General features: G+C 50.8%; 2 protein-coding genes across 3 annotated transcripts in view; both read left to right on the forward strand.

The window, feature by feature from the left end:
• MAPRE3 (microtubule associated protein RP/EB family member 3) overlaps nucleotides 1-1,968 on the forward strand; it is a 36,567-nt gene extending 34,599 nt beyond the window's left edge. For both annotated transcript variants that reach the window (XM_087823415.1, XM_087823414.1), the window contains exons 5-7: nucleotides 380-534; nucleotides 658-810; nucleotides 1,083-1,968. In XM_087823415.1, the coding sequence (XP_087679541.1) occupies nucleotides 380-534; nucleotides 658-810; nucleotides 1,083-1,151 (377 nt within the window). In that variant the 3' untranslated portion in view covers nucleotides 1,152-1,968. The remainder of the gene's footprint in view (nucleotides 1-379; nucleotides 535-657; nucleotides 811-1,082) is intronic.
• A 3,868-nt stretch (nucleotides 1,969-5,836) lies between these two features.
• TMEM214 (transmembrane protein 214) lies at nucleotides 5,837-13,778 on the forward strand. The gene is made up of 17 exons (XM_087823416.1): nucleotides 5,837-5,981; nucleotides 6,921-7,120; nucleotides 7,731-7,881; nucleotides 8,161-8,295; nucleotides 8,551-8,633; nucleotides 9,074-9,179; nucleotides 9,292-9,373; nucleotides 9,651-9,752; nucleotides 10,119-10,260; nucleotides 10,697-10,788; nucleotides 11,069-11,117; nucleotides 11,312-11,425; nucleotides 11,636-11,753; nucleotides 12,300-12,396; nucleotides 12,593-12,761; nucleotides 12,897-13,042; nucleotides 13,252-13,778. The coding sequence occupies exons 1-17, from the start codon at nucleotides 5,837-5,839 to the stop codon at nucleotides 13,376-13,378; spliced, it is 2,058 nt and encodes a 685-aa protein (XP_087679542.1). The 3' UTR covers nucleotides 13,379-13,778.
• The last annotated feature ends 3,923 nt before the right edge of the window (nucleotides 13,779-17,701 follow it).

Genomic DNA, 17,701 nt, shown 5'->3' on the forward strand with positions numbered 1-17,701 from the left:
CCAGCTGCTTTCCCTCAGGCTTCAGCTCAGGACAAGAGGGCCCCCAACCCTCCAGGCCCCACTTCCCAAGTTCCCCATCCCTGTTCCCCTCATCGCCCCCTCAGGCCAGCTTTCCTCCCTCCCCACACCTCATGCCTTCTTTAGTTCCCAGTGGTCCTTGCTCTCCCAGGCTTGGCAAAGGGCTGCCTAGCTGCTGTGGTGTCATGTGTGGCCGTGGCTTGAGGCCTAGATGTAGATGCCCCCTGAGTGGGAGAGGAGGGGAGGGCAGGAGTGCCTGCCTTTCGCAGGGGCCTGCCCCCACATTCGTCATACCAGGCCGTCTCCTGCCACCTGAGCTATGGGCTCACATGGCTCCACCCAAATTTTCTCCTCTGGGCAGTTCCACAGAGGACGTCCCCAACAGGCCCCAAAAACATGCAGACCTCCGGCCGACTGAGCAACGTGGCCCCACCCTGCATCCTTCGGAAGAATCCCCCATCGGCCCGAAACGGTGGCCATGAGACCGATGCCCAGATTCTTGAACTCAACCAGCAGGCGAGTGGGGTGGGCAAGGCAGCTAAGATGACCCTGCCACAGCAGCCAGGCCCTTGGGGTGTCGGCGGGAAGGGGAGGTGGAGGCAGGACCTCTGGCTTGAACACCACCTTCGCCCCAAGCAGCTGTTGGATTTGAAGCTGACCGTAGATGGGCTGGAGAAGGAGCGAGACTTCTACTTCAGCAAACTTCGAGACATTGAACTCATCTGCCAGGAACACGAAAGTGAGAACAGCCCTGTTATCTCGGGCATCATTGGCATTCTCTATGCCACTGAGGTGAGCTCTGCCTTCACTCACTAACGTCCCAGGCCCATTGGGGGAGGCCCCATTCCGCCTGGCCCCTAAGACCGGAGGAGATAGGACCAGAAGGAGCCTTGGAGAACAAGGAGCCGTGAGGAGAGCGAGCTGGAGTCACAAGCCCCAGGTCACAGAGAGCATTAGCTGGGAAAGGACTAGAACTCGGGCCCCAGCTCCCAGGCTACCTATACAGTCCACACCCTCAGCGGCCTGCGTGGCTCACCATTTCCCTCCCCCTTCCTACCCTCCAGGAAGGATTCGCACCCCCGGAGGACGATGAGATTGAGGAGCACCAACAAGAAGACCAGGACGAGTACTGAGGGCGGCTCGGGCCCTGGCTGACTGCACGCCTCCCCACCCACTCCCTGCCCCACATTATAATCCTTTCCTTACAGCGGTCGGCCGGGTGCTTTGTGTCGGTGCCGCAGCATTGGGGAGTCAGGCGAGGGGGCTTGAGGGGATGGGGCAGGTGGGCAGGCAAAGGCCCCACACTGGCTCAGTGGGTGGGACCCCTGCCCACTCCCCACCCCTATTTATTTCCGTTGTCTCTATGCTGTTTAGGCCAACACTTCCCAGGGTGCTGCGCCACCCACCCCAGCCAGCCGCCTGCTCCCCTGACAGCCAGCAGCTGTATATTTGACAAAGTCATTGGTATATTTTTACTTACTGGATTTTCCTTGCACTTTACCTGTTCTTTTCCCAGGGCTCACAGCATGGGCTCCGGGGCAGTGTGCCTGGCTTGGCTTCCCTTCCCATTGCCAGGCCATGGCAGGACTCACCGATTCTTATTTATTTTGTCTTTTGACTCCCCAGTAGTTGAGGGGAAGGCTGATGTCAGGAGAGGGATAGGGGGACTGAGGAGGGGGTGCCTTAGGCCTCAGTGGTCAGGGAGAGGGAGGGGAGCATGCGAGGGATGAAAATGACCTCCTGGCACCAGACTCACCCACCATGGGCCCCGTTCCCCCAGCCCCAAATCCCAGCACTGCCCCGAGGCCCCCAGCCACTCCCTCCGCAGCTTGGTTCATACCACACAGACTCTGCCCAGATCCTCCTGTACGTCTGCCTCCCATCCACCTGCCTCCCCCACCCCTGCCTCCTCAGGCCACCCAGCCTGCGTATGTGTTCACTTTTATTTAAATAAACTTGTGTGGTAAAAGTCCGTGCCATGTGTGCCTCAACGGAGCCATAGTCTGGGTCTCAGTGCTTTGCTCCTCCTGAGTGCTCCCCTCTCCACAGCGATGGCCCAGGAGCACAGCCCCACTGCCACCTTCCCTCATGCCAATAAACCACCATTAGCGCTTGGCCTGAGCCCAGCTCTGACCCAGCCCCCATCTCTTAACACTGGTGCCAGGGTTCTCAGGGAAGGCATGGATGCCCACCCCCAATCCCTCAGGAAGAACAAGGTTTGGGGCCATGGCAGTGACAATAGGCAGCCCAGTAAAATGCTGCGGGGGAAGGGCAGGTAACAGGGAGGCCTGACCAAGGGGTGCTTTGTTTCAGTCTCCTTTGGGCCAGTTAGACTGCATGTTGTCCCCACCCCTTGTCAAAGCTCACATACCTCATAACAGTGATCCAGCCAGGGACAAGGACTCATCTGGCAGAGAAAGCTGAGTGGGTTTCAAAGAGTTAGTGACTCTGAGCACTGAAGCCCAGAGGACAGCAGCGCCCATGTGGTTCCCTCTATAAAACGAGGTCTCGTGGGAACCAGGATCAGGAAGCTTCTACATCATCCACACAGCCCTGCATTCCTGGTGTGTGCCCCAGCAAAGGGCCATAACAACCAATGTCCTGGAGGCCCAACGAGAGCTACCAGGCCCATGCAAACAAAGCCTTGGCTGTCACGTAGACAGCACCCTCATTTACTGATAAAGGGACCAGGGCCCACGTGACATGACCTACTCAAGGTGGTAAAAACCTGGTCTAGAATTCACTCCTCCTGACTCATCCCCAAAGACCACAGAGGTATCTCCAGAATGTTCCTCCGGGTTTAGGCCAGTCCTGGTAGCTGTTTCTTCACCATCCTGAGTATGACCGAGATACAGTTGGGGCTGTTCTTCTGCAGCCCTGCTCCATGATCCTTCTTCCAGACCACCACCATTTCTGTAGTGGCTCCAGATAGAAGCCTAGATAACAATTCCTGCCTGTGCATTCCTCATTCACTTCTCCTCCTGTTGACTCCCACCCCACATAGATGCTTCTGACTTTACCTCTCTTTTTTCCCTCCAACAAGTTCCTTGCCTGCTTTTATTGATCTTGATGATTTTTAAATCCCTTGCCTAATTTTAAAAGGCTTTTTCGCCATTATCCTAGGTAGATAATATAGGATAAGGTAGGTGTTCTGCATTGCCCAATGTTCATCTTCAAGCCAAGACCTCACCCTGCTGATAAAGCAGGTGTGGTAGGCACAACAATGTCTCCCCCCAAAGATGTCCACATCATAATTCCCAGAACTTGTGAATATGTTAGGTTACATAGCAAAGGGGAATTAAGGTTGTAGATGGAATTAAGTTGCTAATCAGTTGACCTTAAAATAAGGAGAGTATCCTGGATTATCCAGGTGGGCCTAATGTAATCACAAGGGTCCATAAAAATGGAAGGGACAAAAAAATAAAAAAATAAAATAAAAAATTTTTAAAAATGGAAGGGACTGCAGAAGAGGTCAGAGTGATACAATGTAAGAAGGACTTGACCCAATGTTGCTGGCTTTGAAGATGGAAGGGGGCCATGAGCCAAGGAATGTGGGCAGCCTTGATGCTGGGAAAGAACGAAATAGTCTCCCCTAGAGCCTCCAGAAAACAACCTGCAGACACCTATTTTAGCCCATTGAGACTCATGTCAGACTCCAACCTTCCAGAGCTGTAAGATAATTTGTGCTGTTTTAAGCTTCTAAGTTTGTGGTAATTTGTTATAGCAGCAATAGAAAAATGCAGTGGGTCTAACTGTGCTTCCATAAGCTCACCCCTCTTCTTACAGCCACTAAACACCTACCTGCCTCCCTTGACCCAACACCTTTTGATTCTTCCCTCAAACCCCATGTAGGTACCTGCTCAAGCCCACCTCCATGGCTGGTGTCTAAGGCTGCTCTTCAAATACCCAAACCACCTTCCCCTCCCTTCCCTCTTCCCAGGACCTCATACTAAGTGTGCCTCTATGAAGCACTTCAGATGATGAACTGTCATTTTCTGTTTACACATTTGTCTCCTACACAGTCTTTGAATTCCTCACAAGCAAGTGAAGGGCATCCTCCTGCTCCACCCAGCATAATGCTAGGTCTTAGGTAGAACAGGTGCTTTGGAAATACTGCTGGATAAGTAAGTCATGACTTATGCCTCCTGTATGCCAAGTTACTACAGATGACCTGCCAGACTATTCTAAGGAAAGACCTCATCCCCCATCATTCTATATTTCTCTCCCTCCTTGGCCTCTATGGAAAGCCCATTCTCTTTCTCTTTCCAAAACAGTGTCTCTTCTGTGACCATACATGTGACACAAGGGGTCAAGCAAAGAGGGGATATTGTTGTTGGACTCTGAGTAGAGCTAAACCAATTATCTGATTTATGAATTGATTAATGATCAGCTCAGATATGATCCTGAGGCAAAGTAGGCCGTGATCAGGCCTGAAGGGGCTGGGGGACAGGCAGAAAGAGGCAGCAAGAGCTGATTATCTCCCACCTCCTGCCTTTCTCCCACCCCAATGCATCCTTCACATATCTTCACTCACCTTTCTGAAACAGTGGACCATGCCACTTTCCCACGGGCAGGCAAGACCCATGGCATATGGGCTCAGACCCTCTTCAATCTCATCACCTCCAAAATCCCATTAAGAACTGTCACACTAAACCGCTTCCAGTTTCCCAGCCTTGCCCTGCACTGTCCCACCTCTAGGCCTTTGCTTAAATCAGTAAATCCATACAACAGGCCTGTTCTCTCCATCTGTCCTGATCCCCAACCAGTGAAAATTTTCCCATTCCTCAGGATCCATCTGAGATTTCATCTTCAGGAAGCCTTCTCTAATCTCCTTCCTAAGGAATTCATCACTCCCTAGACTGTTTGTCAGGTAGGAATTTGGGCTTGTATTAATTCTTACTATAAGGGCTGGCCTGCCTTGTACCTCAGTATGGCAGGTATGAATCTCATCCTCACATGTGGGAATGTACACAAAAATAGCACATTTCCTTAATTGCCTAAGTTACTTTCACTTGCCTTCCCTCATCCTCCCCTGCTGGGGCACTTCAAGCTTTGTGGTCTCACGTGATACTACAAGATTGGTAGGAGGCCTCTAGGGATTGTGAAAGAGCAGTGACCTGTTTGAGTGGTTCCTCAGGTCTGCGGCTTTTGATCACTTCCCTGCCACATCTGGGACTTGGGACTCGGGGCAGCCCGGAGCCGCTTCTTGCCTATTGTCTGGAACAGGAAACCCGGCCCGGGCCGTCCCAGGTGCTCAGGCTTTTCTCTGCCTCCTATCAGAACTCTCCACTCTCCACCCTCCAAAACCGGCCTCTTCCCTCAAGCGCCAACCTCTTCTTTGCTCCTTCAATAGATTTTTATAGCCCATTAAACTCAAAATTTAATCACTAGCAACAGAACACACACTTTCCTGGAAGGAAGGCAGCATTAATCTACAAACTCTGCCTGGAGGCGAAGAGAACTATTTCCATTCCATCCTTCTAGCACTAAGACAAAGAAAAAACGCAACGGTTAAATTTGCAAGTCACCTGATGCAGCGACTTTCTCCCAGAACGAGCTCCGTAACAGTTTGCTGAATGTGACAGCCTCGCGTATCAACCCCTTTGCAGGGAAGTTTGCTGCAGCAGCGAAGCCCCGCCCCTCACCGGACCCCTCGCCAGCGATAACCTGGCAAAACCGAAAGACTACAAGTCCCAGGCTGCCTTGCGGCGGCATCACGCGCCGCGAGGCTCTGCGGGGAGACGTGGCAGAGCGCGGCGAGAGCACACCGACGGGAAAGCCCGGGGAGGTGGCTGACAGTGGCTGGAGGGTCGGAGCCATGGCGGCCAGGACGGCGGGTGGGGGGCGATGGGAGGTGGTGAAGAAGGGGCGGCGGCCTGGCGCCGGCGGCAGCGGGCGAGGCGGCGGAGCGGACCGCCGGGCGCTCGGGGAGGCGAACGGAGTGTGGAAATACGACCTGACCCGTGAGTACCCGCCCGCCCGCCGCCCGCGCCGCCGCCCAACCCCGGCCTGCCCCTCCAGGGGGCTTCCGAGCGGCCGAACACCGCGGGCTCCTCCAGGCGCGAGTTCTCCCGCCAGTCGGCGCCTCCCGGTTCAGCGAGCGCTCCCCTTGCCTTGTGTCTTGAGCGTCACAAATGGTAGACACGCGGGAGAGGTCCTGGCTTCGCAGATGAGTAAACTGAGGCCCAGTGAAGTTAGATGCCTTGCCCAGGGTCACCTGTCAGAGGGGACTAGGATTCCGCCCTGCGGACGCCCAGCGCACCGCACACACCCTGCCAGCCGTTACCGGGCCCTGGTCTGGCCTCCCTGGGCGGGCTGCCGAGAGCTGGGGAGAGGCATCCTTGCTCATGGTGTAGGGGGCCCCCTCCTTCAGCAACCAGCAGGTGGGGTGAGGGGAGGACGGACGCGAGGCCCAGCGGGGGGGGAAATGCCCCACCGCACGCTCCAGACGCCCACCAAGCCTTAGTCTAAGTGGTGCCTGTTTCCTCAAAATCTCCCGGAGGAGTGGAGAACGGGTGCCACTTGTTGGTCAGAGAGTTGTCGCATCTGAACCAAGAGGACCTGGGATAGAACCAAGATGGGAAAATCCTGACCTCCCAGACTAGCAACAGAGAAGCCCACCCTCTGTCTCCAGCCCCTCCACTAGTTCCCACATGCTGCGATTTACTAGTAAATGCCTCAGCTCCGTGAAAGAGCCCATGGACTCGAGAGCTGCGATGACTGAAAGCAGCAGCCCAAAGGGCTCCCTGGCCTGCTCCTGAAGCAGGGCAGCGTGGAGGGGCTTTGAGGCAGCTCCTCCCTGGTGATGAATTAGTTGACAGGTCGAGAGAAGGGACCGCTATTCCCGTGAGGTCCTCATGACCCAGGGGTGGCCCCTCTTTCTCTGCCTGTTACCACCTCAGCTCCCATCCAGACGACAAGCACCCTTTACGAGCGGGGCTTTGAGAAAATCATGAGGAAGCAGAATAAGGAGCAGGTTCCACCCCCCGCTGTGGAGCCTAAGAAGCCTGCGAACAAAAAGCAGACCAAGAAGGCTGCGGCCCTCACCCACCAGAACCCCAAGCAGGGCCGCTTCCGCAGCCTGGAGGAGGCACTGAGAGCTGTGAGTGTGGCTGGTGGTCGGTGGGCAAAGAATGGGGGCCTGGGGTGTGGAGAAGATGAAAGGAGCAGGAGGGGCCAGGCAGCTGAGGGACCTGTGGAATTTGGGGCCCCAGTGGTTGCAGGAGGCATTCAGGGAAGGATGGAAACCCCAAGGGATAGAATGTTTGCTCAGGATAAAAAGGAAATGAGAAGTTTCTAGGGAAACATAGATGAGTGAGAAGAGATCCTTGAAACCCAGAGATACCAAGGAGAGGTTAGGAAACCTGTGGTTCCTCGCCCCATGGAAGCAGTGATCTTTCATTTTGCATCTTGTTCTTTGTTTTTCCCCTTGAACATGTGAAGGGCCTAAGAGTGCTGGGCCTTAAGATCAGCAATTCCAGCTGTCCTAAACTTTCTAAAAATCTGGATGCACCAAAATTGTGGCATTCCACATCCTTATTTAAAAAGTAGAAACACCCCCCCCCCCAAAAAAATAAATAAATAATAAAAAGTAGAAACCCCTTGTTCTTCCTACCACCACCTAGTTCAACCATTTTCCCACCTCTATCTCCCATTTTTCTACACTCACAACTCACCCACAACTGACCATGTGGGGCCTGTGTCCCTGGTAGCTGGACGTGGCAGCTCTACAGAAGGAACTGGACAAGAGCCAGAGTGTGTTCTCTGGGAACCCATCCGTGTGGTTGAAGGACCTGGCCAGCTATCTCAACTACAAGCTCCAAGCACCTCTAAGTGAACCCACACTAAGCCAGCATACTCATGGTTAGTTCTCCCTCAAGCTCCGACAAGTTCAAGAAAATTCTGAAATGGCTATGTGTAAGCACATTACTTAGTAACAGACCCTAGTGCCCTCTACTGCCATGATTTATGTGGGTGGGGCTGTTCTCAGATCATGGCTGTGAAAGTTCTGGGCCTTATTGGGGTAGGGAGGATGCCAGCCTCTGTGCAGGGACCTCTGCTCCACTCACTGCTCTTAGCACACCAGTGTGCTCAGAGCTGGGAGGTTGCTGGTGCTAGCACTCATGTGGAGGCCTATTCTAGATTATCCCTATAGCCTGGTGAGCCGTGAACTGCGTGGGATCATCCGAGGGCTACTGGCAAAGGCAGCAGGGTCTCTGGAGCTCTTTTTTGACCACTGTCTGTTCACCATGCTGCAAGAGTTGGATAAGACGCCAGGTGAGAGGGGCCCATGAGGGATAGCCCAGCCCCATCTTGGGGGCCTATTTCCTTTTCTTGCTTCAGGAGCAGCTAGGTGGTGTTTCTAGTAGGGAAACATGTTAATCCTGACACTTTTGGAAAGGAAGAAGGAAGTTAGGACTTGCTGGCCTGGGTTCTGGGCTCTGGGTTCTGGGTTCACAGCTGCCAATAGGGAGATTTCAGGTTTTGGATGCCTGTTCCTGTGTGTGGGTCTAAGAACATGTATCTCTCCAGGGGAATCGCTACATGGTTACCGTATCTGTATCCAGGCCATTCTGCAAGACAAGCCCAAGGTTGCCACCATGAACCTGGGCAAGGTGAGCTCAGGGTGGTGGTAGGGACACCACAAAGCTAGGGCTAGGGAGGCTGGGCAGAATCTACACTGTTGGACCCAATTAAGGGCTAGTGGAAAACCCTGTAAGACCAGTCAATAGCTGACACTATTAGTGCTGTGTCTGCTTTGTATATATACGAGGCAAGTACTGCTGTTACTCTCATTCTGTAGATGAGAAGATTGAGCCACAGAGGGGTTCAGTAACTTTCCTAGAGTCAGTCAACTAGTAAGTGGCAAGTATGGGTGAAGGCCACAGTCTGGTGCCAGAGCCCATGCTCTGAATCTCTGCATCACACTACTATAGTGCTCCACTGTACCTCAGCCTGTCCATCTCCCAGTTGACAGCTCTCTTCCTGCCTCACTTTGGGGGTGCTCCTGATGCTTTCCCCTATCCCAGCCTGCCTCTCCTACTGGTCTCCTCAGTTCCTAGAACTGCTGAGGTCCCACCAGAATCGACCGGCAAAGTGTCTGACCATCATGTGGGCCCTGGGTCAAGCAGGTTTTGCCAACCTCACCGAGGGACTAAAAGGTAACAAGGCAGTGGCGAAGAGAAAGGGATGGTCTTGGAGCCAGGAAGCTCCTCTTTAATGTCCCCAGTGGATCTGAGCCTGAGGCTTCCTCCCTGACCTTTGTCTTCACAGTGTGGCTGGGGATCATGCTGCCTGTGCTGGGCATCAAGTCCCTGTCCCCCTTCGCCATTGCATACCTGGATCGGCTGCTCCTGTGAGTAGTGGGGGGACGGCAAGGGGAGGGCCCAGGTGTCTCCAAGTGGCTGTTTCAGTAAAATGGGATGCTGGGATCCTGGTCTCCATAGGGTAAGGAAAATCAGGACCAGCTCCTCCCAGCTCAGAATGGGATGGTGACGAAGGAAGGGGAGGGAACCGCTAAGGGGTTAGGTAGGGGGTAGAGTTTATGCCCTTTTTCCTAGATGTTGGTCTTAGCTAGGATCATGGCCTAGGTTGTGGTCTCCAACAAGCTTGTTTATTTCTTCCCCCCACAGGATGCACCCCAATCTTACCAAGGGCTTTGGCATGATTGGCCCCAAGGACTTATTCCCACTTCTGGACTTTGCCTATATGCCAAACAACTCTCTGACACCCAGGTAGGATCACTCTGGGACCCACCTGCTGTGACGGATCCCAGTGAGGTGTTAAAAGCAGGCAATATATTCCTGTCCCTTCACCCACCCTAAATCTCTCAACCTGCAAGTTCAAGGGATCAGTAAACCCCATGAAATTATATGGACCCTTGAGTATGATTGGCATGTGGGCATTTTCCTGGGGAGAGGATCTGTGACTTCCAGCAGATTTTCCAAGGAGTCTCTAAGTCTAAAAAGATTCAGAGCCATCACAAAGCCCTTAGACTCCCATCCTCAGGTAGGGTGTGGACTCCGAGGCAGGCAAAAGGGACATGGTGCACAACTCCATTTAGAGCATATGCCTGGCTCTCCTCCCCACTCCTACCCCAGCCTTCAGGAGCAGCTGTGTCAGCTCTACCCCCGATTGAAGGTGCTGGCATTTGGGGCAAAGCCGGAATCCACCCTGCATATCTACTTCCCCTCCTTCCTGTCCAGAGCCACCCCTAACTGCCCTCCTGAGATGAAGAAAGAGGTGAGGAAATGGTGGGAGGCTCCTTTTTCCCTTCCAGGGGTCAGCTGCAGAGGCCCCTATCTGCTGACAAAGGCCCTGCCTTCGTGGATCCGTTTCCTGAACATCCCTTAGCTCCCTCCTGACAGCCCCCTGCCCTACTCTTGTCATGTTCTGCCCTCTGAAGAACAACTGAAAGGAGAGCGCACTCAGGTCTGGCTGCTCTCTGGTCTTCCCTCTTGCAGATGAGTGATCTTTGAGTTCAAGGTCTATCTCAGGACCCCAGCCTCCCCCTCTAGAGCCTCTGAGATTTCTGGAACCTAGGCACGATTTCTCCACCCTTTAGGGTGGTTTTGTTGCCTGCATGTTCTCTCTTAGGAGAAGGGAATTACTTTCTCAGCACTCTCTTCTCCACCAGCCCCATGCCCAGCAGTCTCTCTCTCTCCTGTCTCCTGTGCAGCTCCTGAGCAGCCTGACTGAATGCCTGACAGTGGACCCCCTCAGTGCCAGTGTTTGGAGGCAGCTGTACCCCAAGCACCTGTCACAATCCAGGCAGGTTGGGGGCGGGGGTCACCTACCTCTCACCACAGAGAAGCCTTAGTTCATGCCTCCCAGCCTGTCCCTGTCCTAGAAGCAGAAGGGGAACGTTTGTTACTGTTGTTGGGGCTCATGCCTCTCAAGTTTAGTGGGAACATTGTCCGTAGTCTTGTGGAAGCTGTTCTTCTGCTGGTAGGGGGCTCAGTCTTTCAGCCTGAAGCAGCCAGGGGCCTAATGGAGGATGGGAAGGGCCAAGTGGGCCCCCTGATCGGAAGGGGTTGTGCTTTTCCCACAGCCTGCTGCTGGAGCATTTGCTCAGGTCCTGGGAGCAGATTCCCAAGAAGGTGAGGAGCTGGAAGGACATGGCAGGCTGAGCCTCGTCTGGGTTCTGGGTTCGTACCCCCAGCCACTGTCCCCCCTTCCCTGAGAAGGTGCTCTTTTAGTACATTGGGCATGGGAAATGAAGCATGGTGGAGGTTCAGGGTCCCCTCATGGGCCAACTCTTACACTCTCAACCCAGATGTTTCTTATCCTATAGGCACAGAAGTCTTTGCAAGAAACCATTCAGTCCTTCAAGCTTACCAACCAGGAGCTGCTAAGGAAAGACAGTTGTAATAACCAGGATGTTGTCACCTGTGACTCGGCCTGCAAGGTGTCAGCACCCAGCCGTCCCCTGCCCACACACTGTTCTGCATCTCTGTCTTGGCACACCCTGGGTTGGGCCCATATCACATTCCTGCCCCACCTGTCCCTGGAGCCTCCACTACCTTGGGGATTATGAGGGCTTGCTCTTTTCCCTGGAAGGCCTAGCTTGAGGACCCCTCTCCCTTGTAAGCACTGCTCCTACCTCTTTTCCTCCTAGAGTCTGTTGCAGCAGGCTCGGGGCCTCCGGCCGCCCTGGACACGACTACTCCTGTTGGTGCTGATTTTCGCCTTAGGTTTCGTATACCATGACTTCCGGTCACACAGCTCTTTCCAAGGTAAGCAGGGGTTGACAGGCAAGTCAGATAGCATGGGGGTGGGTCATTGAGCTAGGTGTAGCACCCCTGTCCCCAGCACACAGCTTTGCCCTGATGCTGCAAAACAAACACTTTCAGACAGATTTTTGTGTCCACAACTGTGACATTACCACCTCAGACTGGACTAGTGCTTTGCAGTGTAGAAGTGCTTGCGTGGTTTTCATGGTCTCATTTAAGTAGGTGTTCTCTCCTTTTTAACTCTTGAGGAGATTGAAGCTCAGAAAGATTTATCAGTTAGTTTAAGATCACAGCTGGTAGCTAGAAGGACAGACACCAAACCCGAGGCTTTCTGATGCCTAAGTCCAGGGTTCCACCTGTCTGCACCATTCCTGCTCACCTGACCCAGCAGGAGAACTGGGCTCAGCTCCCCAGGCCTGCATCCCTTCAATAAGGCCTGCCTCATTCCTCAGTGGGCCTGCTCTGGAGCCTGAAGTGTCTGCCTCCCCAGTCCCTCCCCTCCCCTCCCCTCCCCCACCTCCCAGCTCACCAGAGGCCCCTTTTACCCAGCCTCCCTCTCTGGCCGATTGCTTCAGTCATCTGGTTTCTTGCCTGCTGGCCAAAAAATGTGTTTCAAGATCTACTCCTACAGCCTGCAAGGCTACAGGTGAGCACCTTGCAGGGACGGGAGGAGGGAGAGGGGAGAGAGCAGGAGAGGAGAGAGCAAGGGATTGGGTGTTGAGGGTAGTGATGGCATTGACAGTCAGTGGGAAGTAATTTTGGTTTTCTTTTCCCTTCCAATTGTGTTTGGGGAGCTGAGCTGTCTGAGGAAACTCAGCCCTCCTCTCTCCTGTCTTCTATAGCTGGCTAGAGGAGACATTGCCTGCCTGGGGCTCTCACCTGCTGACTGTGGTAAGGCCCAGCTTGCAGCTCGCCTGGACCCATATCAATGCCACAGTCAGCTTCCTTTCTGCCCACTGTGCCTCCCACCTTGCCTGTTTTGGTGACAGCCTCACCAGTCTCTCTCAACGGGTAAGCCAGAGACAGAGGAGTCAGAGAAGGGCTGGTCTCCCCAGCAGCTGAGTTCTTGGGAAGGGGCATGGACTGGGTGCTCAGGCCAGGATGCATCCCCAGGGCACTTAACCATATTCATTCTCCATGGTCCAGCTCCAGCTCCCTGATATCTTGAACCAGCTGTTCCATTCTCTGAGGGAGCTGCTCGTGCTTCTTTACCACAGTGTGCTGTTACCAGTGTGGCACATGCTGCTTGAGGCCCTGGCCCAGGCCCAGCAGCACTGCGAAAAGGCATGCAGGTGAGACCCTTATCCAAGGCTCCAGCAGGAGCCCCAATGGCCCCCATGCCCTTTTTCCAGGAATAAGGCTCCTCTGTTCAGTCTCTCTGCCCTGCCCCTTGCTTGTCCCTTGGACACTGTGGAACGCAGTTGTGGGTCTGAGTTGCAGCCTTGTGACTTAATACAGCTGCACACAACTACTCCCAACAAATGTCCTACTTTCCTCCCAGAGGTCCGGTGACTTGGGACTGCATGAAGACACAGCTTAGTGAGGCTGCCCGCTGGACTTGGCTCTGCCTACAGGACATCACAGTGGCTTTTTTGGACTGGGCACTTGCCATGATATCCCAGCAATAGGCCCTGCCTCCTTGGCTTGGAGACGGGTCATCTGAGACTACTGGGGGGCAGTTCTGTGTGGGATCTTTTTTACTTGGTGCCTGAGCTCTGTCTTCTAGGCAAGTGGTCAGTTGCCTCTGCCCCAGTTTTTCCGTCCTTGGTGGTGACTGAGCCCAGGGGTATCTTAGCCTCCTATCCACAATTCCACTGAACATTTCTCTGGCCCTGTTGCACATAGCTCCGAGCCTCTGTCCTTGGACTGGTAGCCTCTCTAGCCTCCTCTCGTCTCCTGCCTTCCATTTCATTCCTGAAGCCCCAAACAGCTCATCCCCAAAGCTGAGACTCCAGTGAGTGGCTTCTGCACTCTTCTGATGAATGATTTCTGCTCCCACACTTTATCCACAGCAGGAAAAGGGACTTCCAGAAGGATATAGCACAACAGTGGGGAACAGCAGCTCCACCTCTACCCACAGCCTGGACATGGAGGGCGGGTGGAAAAACTTCTCACCTCAAAATGCCCAGCGTAGATCCTTCAAGGCCCCTCACAGCCCCCCATCCTGATCCTTCTTTCTCACCATTCCCCTCTCCCCAGCTTTAGTTTCTCACTGCTGTCCACCCTTACAATCTCTCTGGAGAGAGATCTCCCAGTTAGCTGTGTGCCTTGGGCCCAGGGAACCTTCCAGCAGCCTGTTGAGACAGGATTCAGCATATGGCTCCTGGATATGCCTACTAGGCAGAATAAAGGACACTTTTGATTTTTTCTTTCCTCTTTGCATCCTCACATAGGAATTCCCATAGTTGTGGACAGAACAAAATATGGGCACATGCATATTCCCCTTTGGCCCCCTGCCCTCCTAGGGGTTGTAGCCACTGGCAGTAATTGAGCTTCTGGCAAGGAAAGCCCACACCTATCATCCTAAATTTTGGCCTATTGAGGGTTCTAGACACACTTCTCTTGTTCCACTAGTGGTATTGTCTCACTCGTCACTGTGATTCATGTCCCAGTTGGGATTTGCCTTGACGACTTAAGTATTTTATGCTCGGAAAAGCAGGGAAGAGTTTCCTAGTGGAATTCTTGGCCAGCAAGCAGGGTGTGTTTCAGGATCTTAATTTACTAATTTGTTTTATAAGGCAGCAAGTCAAAGATTCAGAACTCCAAGAGACACAGGATCAAGGGTTTATCACCAAAGTCCCTTTTAATTTTTTTTTCCTCTTATGTCTTCTCTCCTCTTTTTTTTTTAATTTTTGTTTAAAATATTACAGATGTCCCTTTTTCTCCCCATGACCCATTCCACCCTGTCCCATCCCCCTCCCCAGTCCCTCTCCCCACCATTGTCCGTGTCCTTGGGTTGTGCATATATGCATATAAATTCTTTGGTTCCCTTTTAATTTTTGACATGAGACTATATGTCATAACTACAAGGGTTTTCAATTCTCACTTCAAGTTTCTTGAGTGTTTCAAAACAAGCAGTACTAGAGGTGCACTGCCCTCTCATATTTTTGTTCCCTGTCCTTGTTAGGATGTTACCTCTTGGGAATTAAATACCCCACATTGGGCAGAACCCTGCGCTCTAGTGGCAGTTAGCCGTGACCATTTTTCACAGAAATTAGAAACCGTGCCTGGCAAAGAGCAATGGTCTAGGACTGCTCAGCAGGACTATCCAAGGGTCCTAAGACGTGTTCCATTTCCTCATTTCTTCCTCACCAGTCAGAAGCAAATGGGTTCTATTCTTAGGAATAGTGAAGCTTTGGAAATGGCCTGTATTCACGGCAAGTAGAAGGAAAGGCTGGTATGATCCTGCATTGGCAACAGCAAAAGACAAAGTGATGACACTATCCTACAATGACACTGAGTCCAGCCAAGGCTGCTGGGCTGAGTTCGTTCAATCCGGTAACTCAGAGAATGCCACTTACAATGCTTCATTGGTTTCTAATGTGTGTACTCTACTTGGGTTTATTTCATTTTTGACAGTCCTGAGGTGCAACATATCTCTTCAGCTTAGGCTGAGGTCTCCACAGCCTCACAAGGACACTGCTACCTGAATTGGCTTAGTTTGATGGGTGCAGTTGGTTGACCCAGTTTTGGAATTGCCCAGAATTTTTCCTCTGGAGTAGTCCAGCACTGCACCTGCTGTCCATTAAAGCTACACCAGACATCCAGATGTTTTATTTTCAGAACTCAACAAACAGGAATCGAAACTGAGCCAGTGAGTTGAACCAGTGTGGACTAGTGGGACACACAGTTGCTGACAGGTGGGCAATGATTGTTGGTATTATTAGAACAGAAGTAAACTGACACCTCAGAGGGTCACATCTGGATGTAACTTTTCACACAGCTGGAGTTCTACAGAGAACATTCCATAAAACTGAAGGACAAATATGGTTATCTCTTACTAACTTTAGTTATTATAAATTGTGCAGAATTATATCACATGACTCTTTGAAACACTTCTTTCCATTTTTCTAAGTCTTAAAATATGCTTCCACGTTCCTCTGGTTATCTGTACCCAGTCTTCAGCGTTAGAGCACGCCAACTGGATGGGCCGGCCTGACTCACTATGATAGATAATCTTGCCGGGCAGATAACGTTGCTGGCCTCACACCTGTGGCACTGCTGGGCCATTCTCAAATGCCACCACCTTGAGGTGAAGTTTCCCACAGAGAGACATGCCTTCCTTGTCCTATTCCAGAATGACCCACTTGTCAACTACACAGAAATTTCAATGGTTGGATGACCTCGGCATTTTAATAGTTATTTCTCCTAAAGGAGTTTGAATTTAAGTGAACACTTACAGTGATCCATCTTTTTTCTACACGCTCTTCATGGTTGTCGCAAAAGGGCTTGAGGGAACAAAGGACCTTGCTTTTCCCTACGTGGTGTTCCATTTTTACTGGGTATTTTCCATTGCCGCAGTCTTGAGGTAGAAGAAATTTGAGGGCAGAGGGGAGCTTCCATTGTTCAGGGTATGAGTGAATGTTTATTGAATATTCTATCAATTAAAAAATTGAATTCAGACACAGTTTTGATATGCCTTGGGATAATTTGTTTACTGTGTTAGCATACCAGTTATTACATTTTTAAAATGGACTTTATTTTTAGAGCAGTTTTAAGTTCAAACTTGAGCAAAAAGTACACAGCCCTTTCCCTTACACTTGCACAGTCTCTCCCACTGTCAACGCCAGTGAGCCTACAGTGACGCATCACTGTCTGGATCCAAAGTTTGTAGTTTACAGTAATCATACTTTGTATTATTTCAATCTTTTTAAATTTGTTGAGACTTGTTGCCTATCATGTGAGCCATCCTGGAGAATATTCCATGTGTGCTTGAGAAGAACATGTGTGCTGCTGCTGGTGGGTGGAATGCTCTGTGTATGTTTTTGTTAGGTCGAATTACTGTGTTGATCAAGGCCTCTTTCCTTATCAAGCATGTCACAAACACATCCTTAATGCTAAAGAACACTTACAAATCAATAAAGTGTTAATCATAAAAATATGGATAAAAGACATAATTTATAAAATAAATGCAAATGAACCATCGACTTGAAAAAAGTCATTTCATTGGTTAAAAGGTGCAAATTTAAAATAAGATACGACTTTTGTATATCAACAGAATTTTTTAAAGTGATAATATGCTCAGTGAATGCTATGGTAGAAAGTGGTATAATATTTCTGGGAAGTAATTTTGGTAATATCAAAAGGTTTAAAAGTTTCATATTATTCTACCAAGTAATTCCACTCCTAAAAATATGTTCTGACTTTTTGCATAATTTTGTAAGTTATTAAAATTGTGTGAGGTTCCAAACTATGTAAAAATAATAATTATAAAAGATTAACAAGTATATATATTCTGGAGAATAGAAAAGTAAACAAATATGGACAAAGATATTCCAGAACATTCATTATAGCAGTATTAACAATAAAAATTTGGATATAAATTGTGTCTGACAATAAGATGAATATTTAAATAAGTTGTGCTAAAATCAAAGGATGGGAAATGGCTATTCTAATGATTCCAAAGACTCTTTAATGATATAAGAAAATGCTTATAATTGAGTTTAATTTATTGAAATATTGGCTATAATAAAAAATACAGAAAATAAGTTTGGACAAGGATGTGGAGAAATTGGAACCCTTCTACATTGCTGGTGGGTATGTAAAATGGTTCAGACACTATGGAAAACAATTTGACAGTTCCTCAAAGAGTTAAACTTATAATTACCATAAAATCCAGCAATTCCACTCCCAGGAATATAACCAAGAGAAATGAAAACATATCCACACAGAAATTTGTACACGAATGTTTATAAAAGCATTATTCATAAAAGCCAAAAGGTGGAAATACC

This window comes from Miniopterus natalensis, chromosome 13, assembly GCF_054644295.1.
Source record: "Miniopterus natalensis isolate mMinNat1 chromosome 13, mMinNat1.hap1, whole genome shotgun sequence".
NCBI lineage: Eukaryota > Metazoa > Chordata > Mammalia > Chiroptera > Miniopteridae > Miniopterus > Miniopterus natalensis.

Excerpts from the sequence above, each read along its gene's own strand:
- TMEM214 (XM_087823416.1), top strand. The coding sequence starts at position 5,837 with ATGGCGGCCAGGACGGCGGGTGGGGGGCGATGGGAGGTGGTGAAGAAG. Across the intron at positions 11,426-11,635 it reads CCTGTGACTCGGCCTGCAAG|AGTCTGTTGCAGCAGGCTCG; the intron begins GTGTCAGCACCC and ends TTTTCCTCCTAG. Across the intron at positions 13,043-13,251 it reads CACTGCGAAAAGGCATGCAG|AGGTCCGGTGACTTGGGACT; the intron begins GTGAGACCCTTA and ends CTTTCCTCCCAG.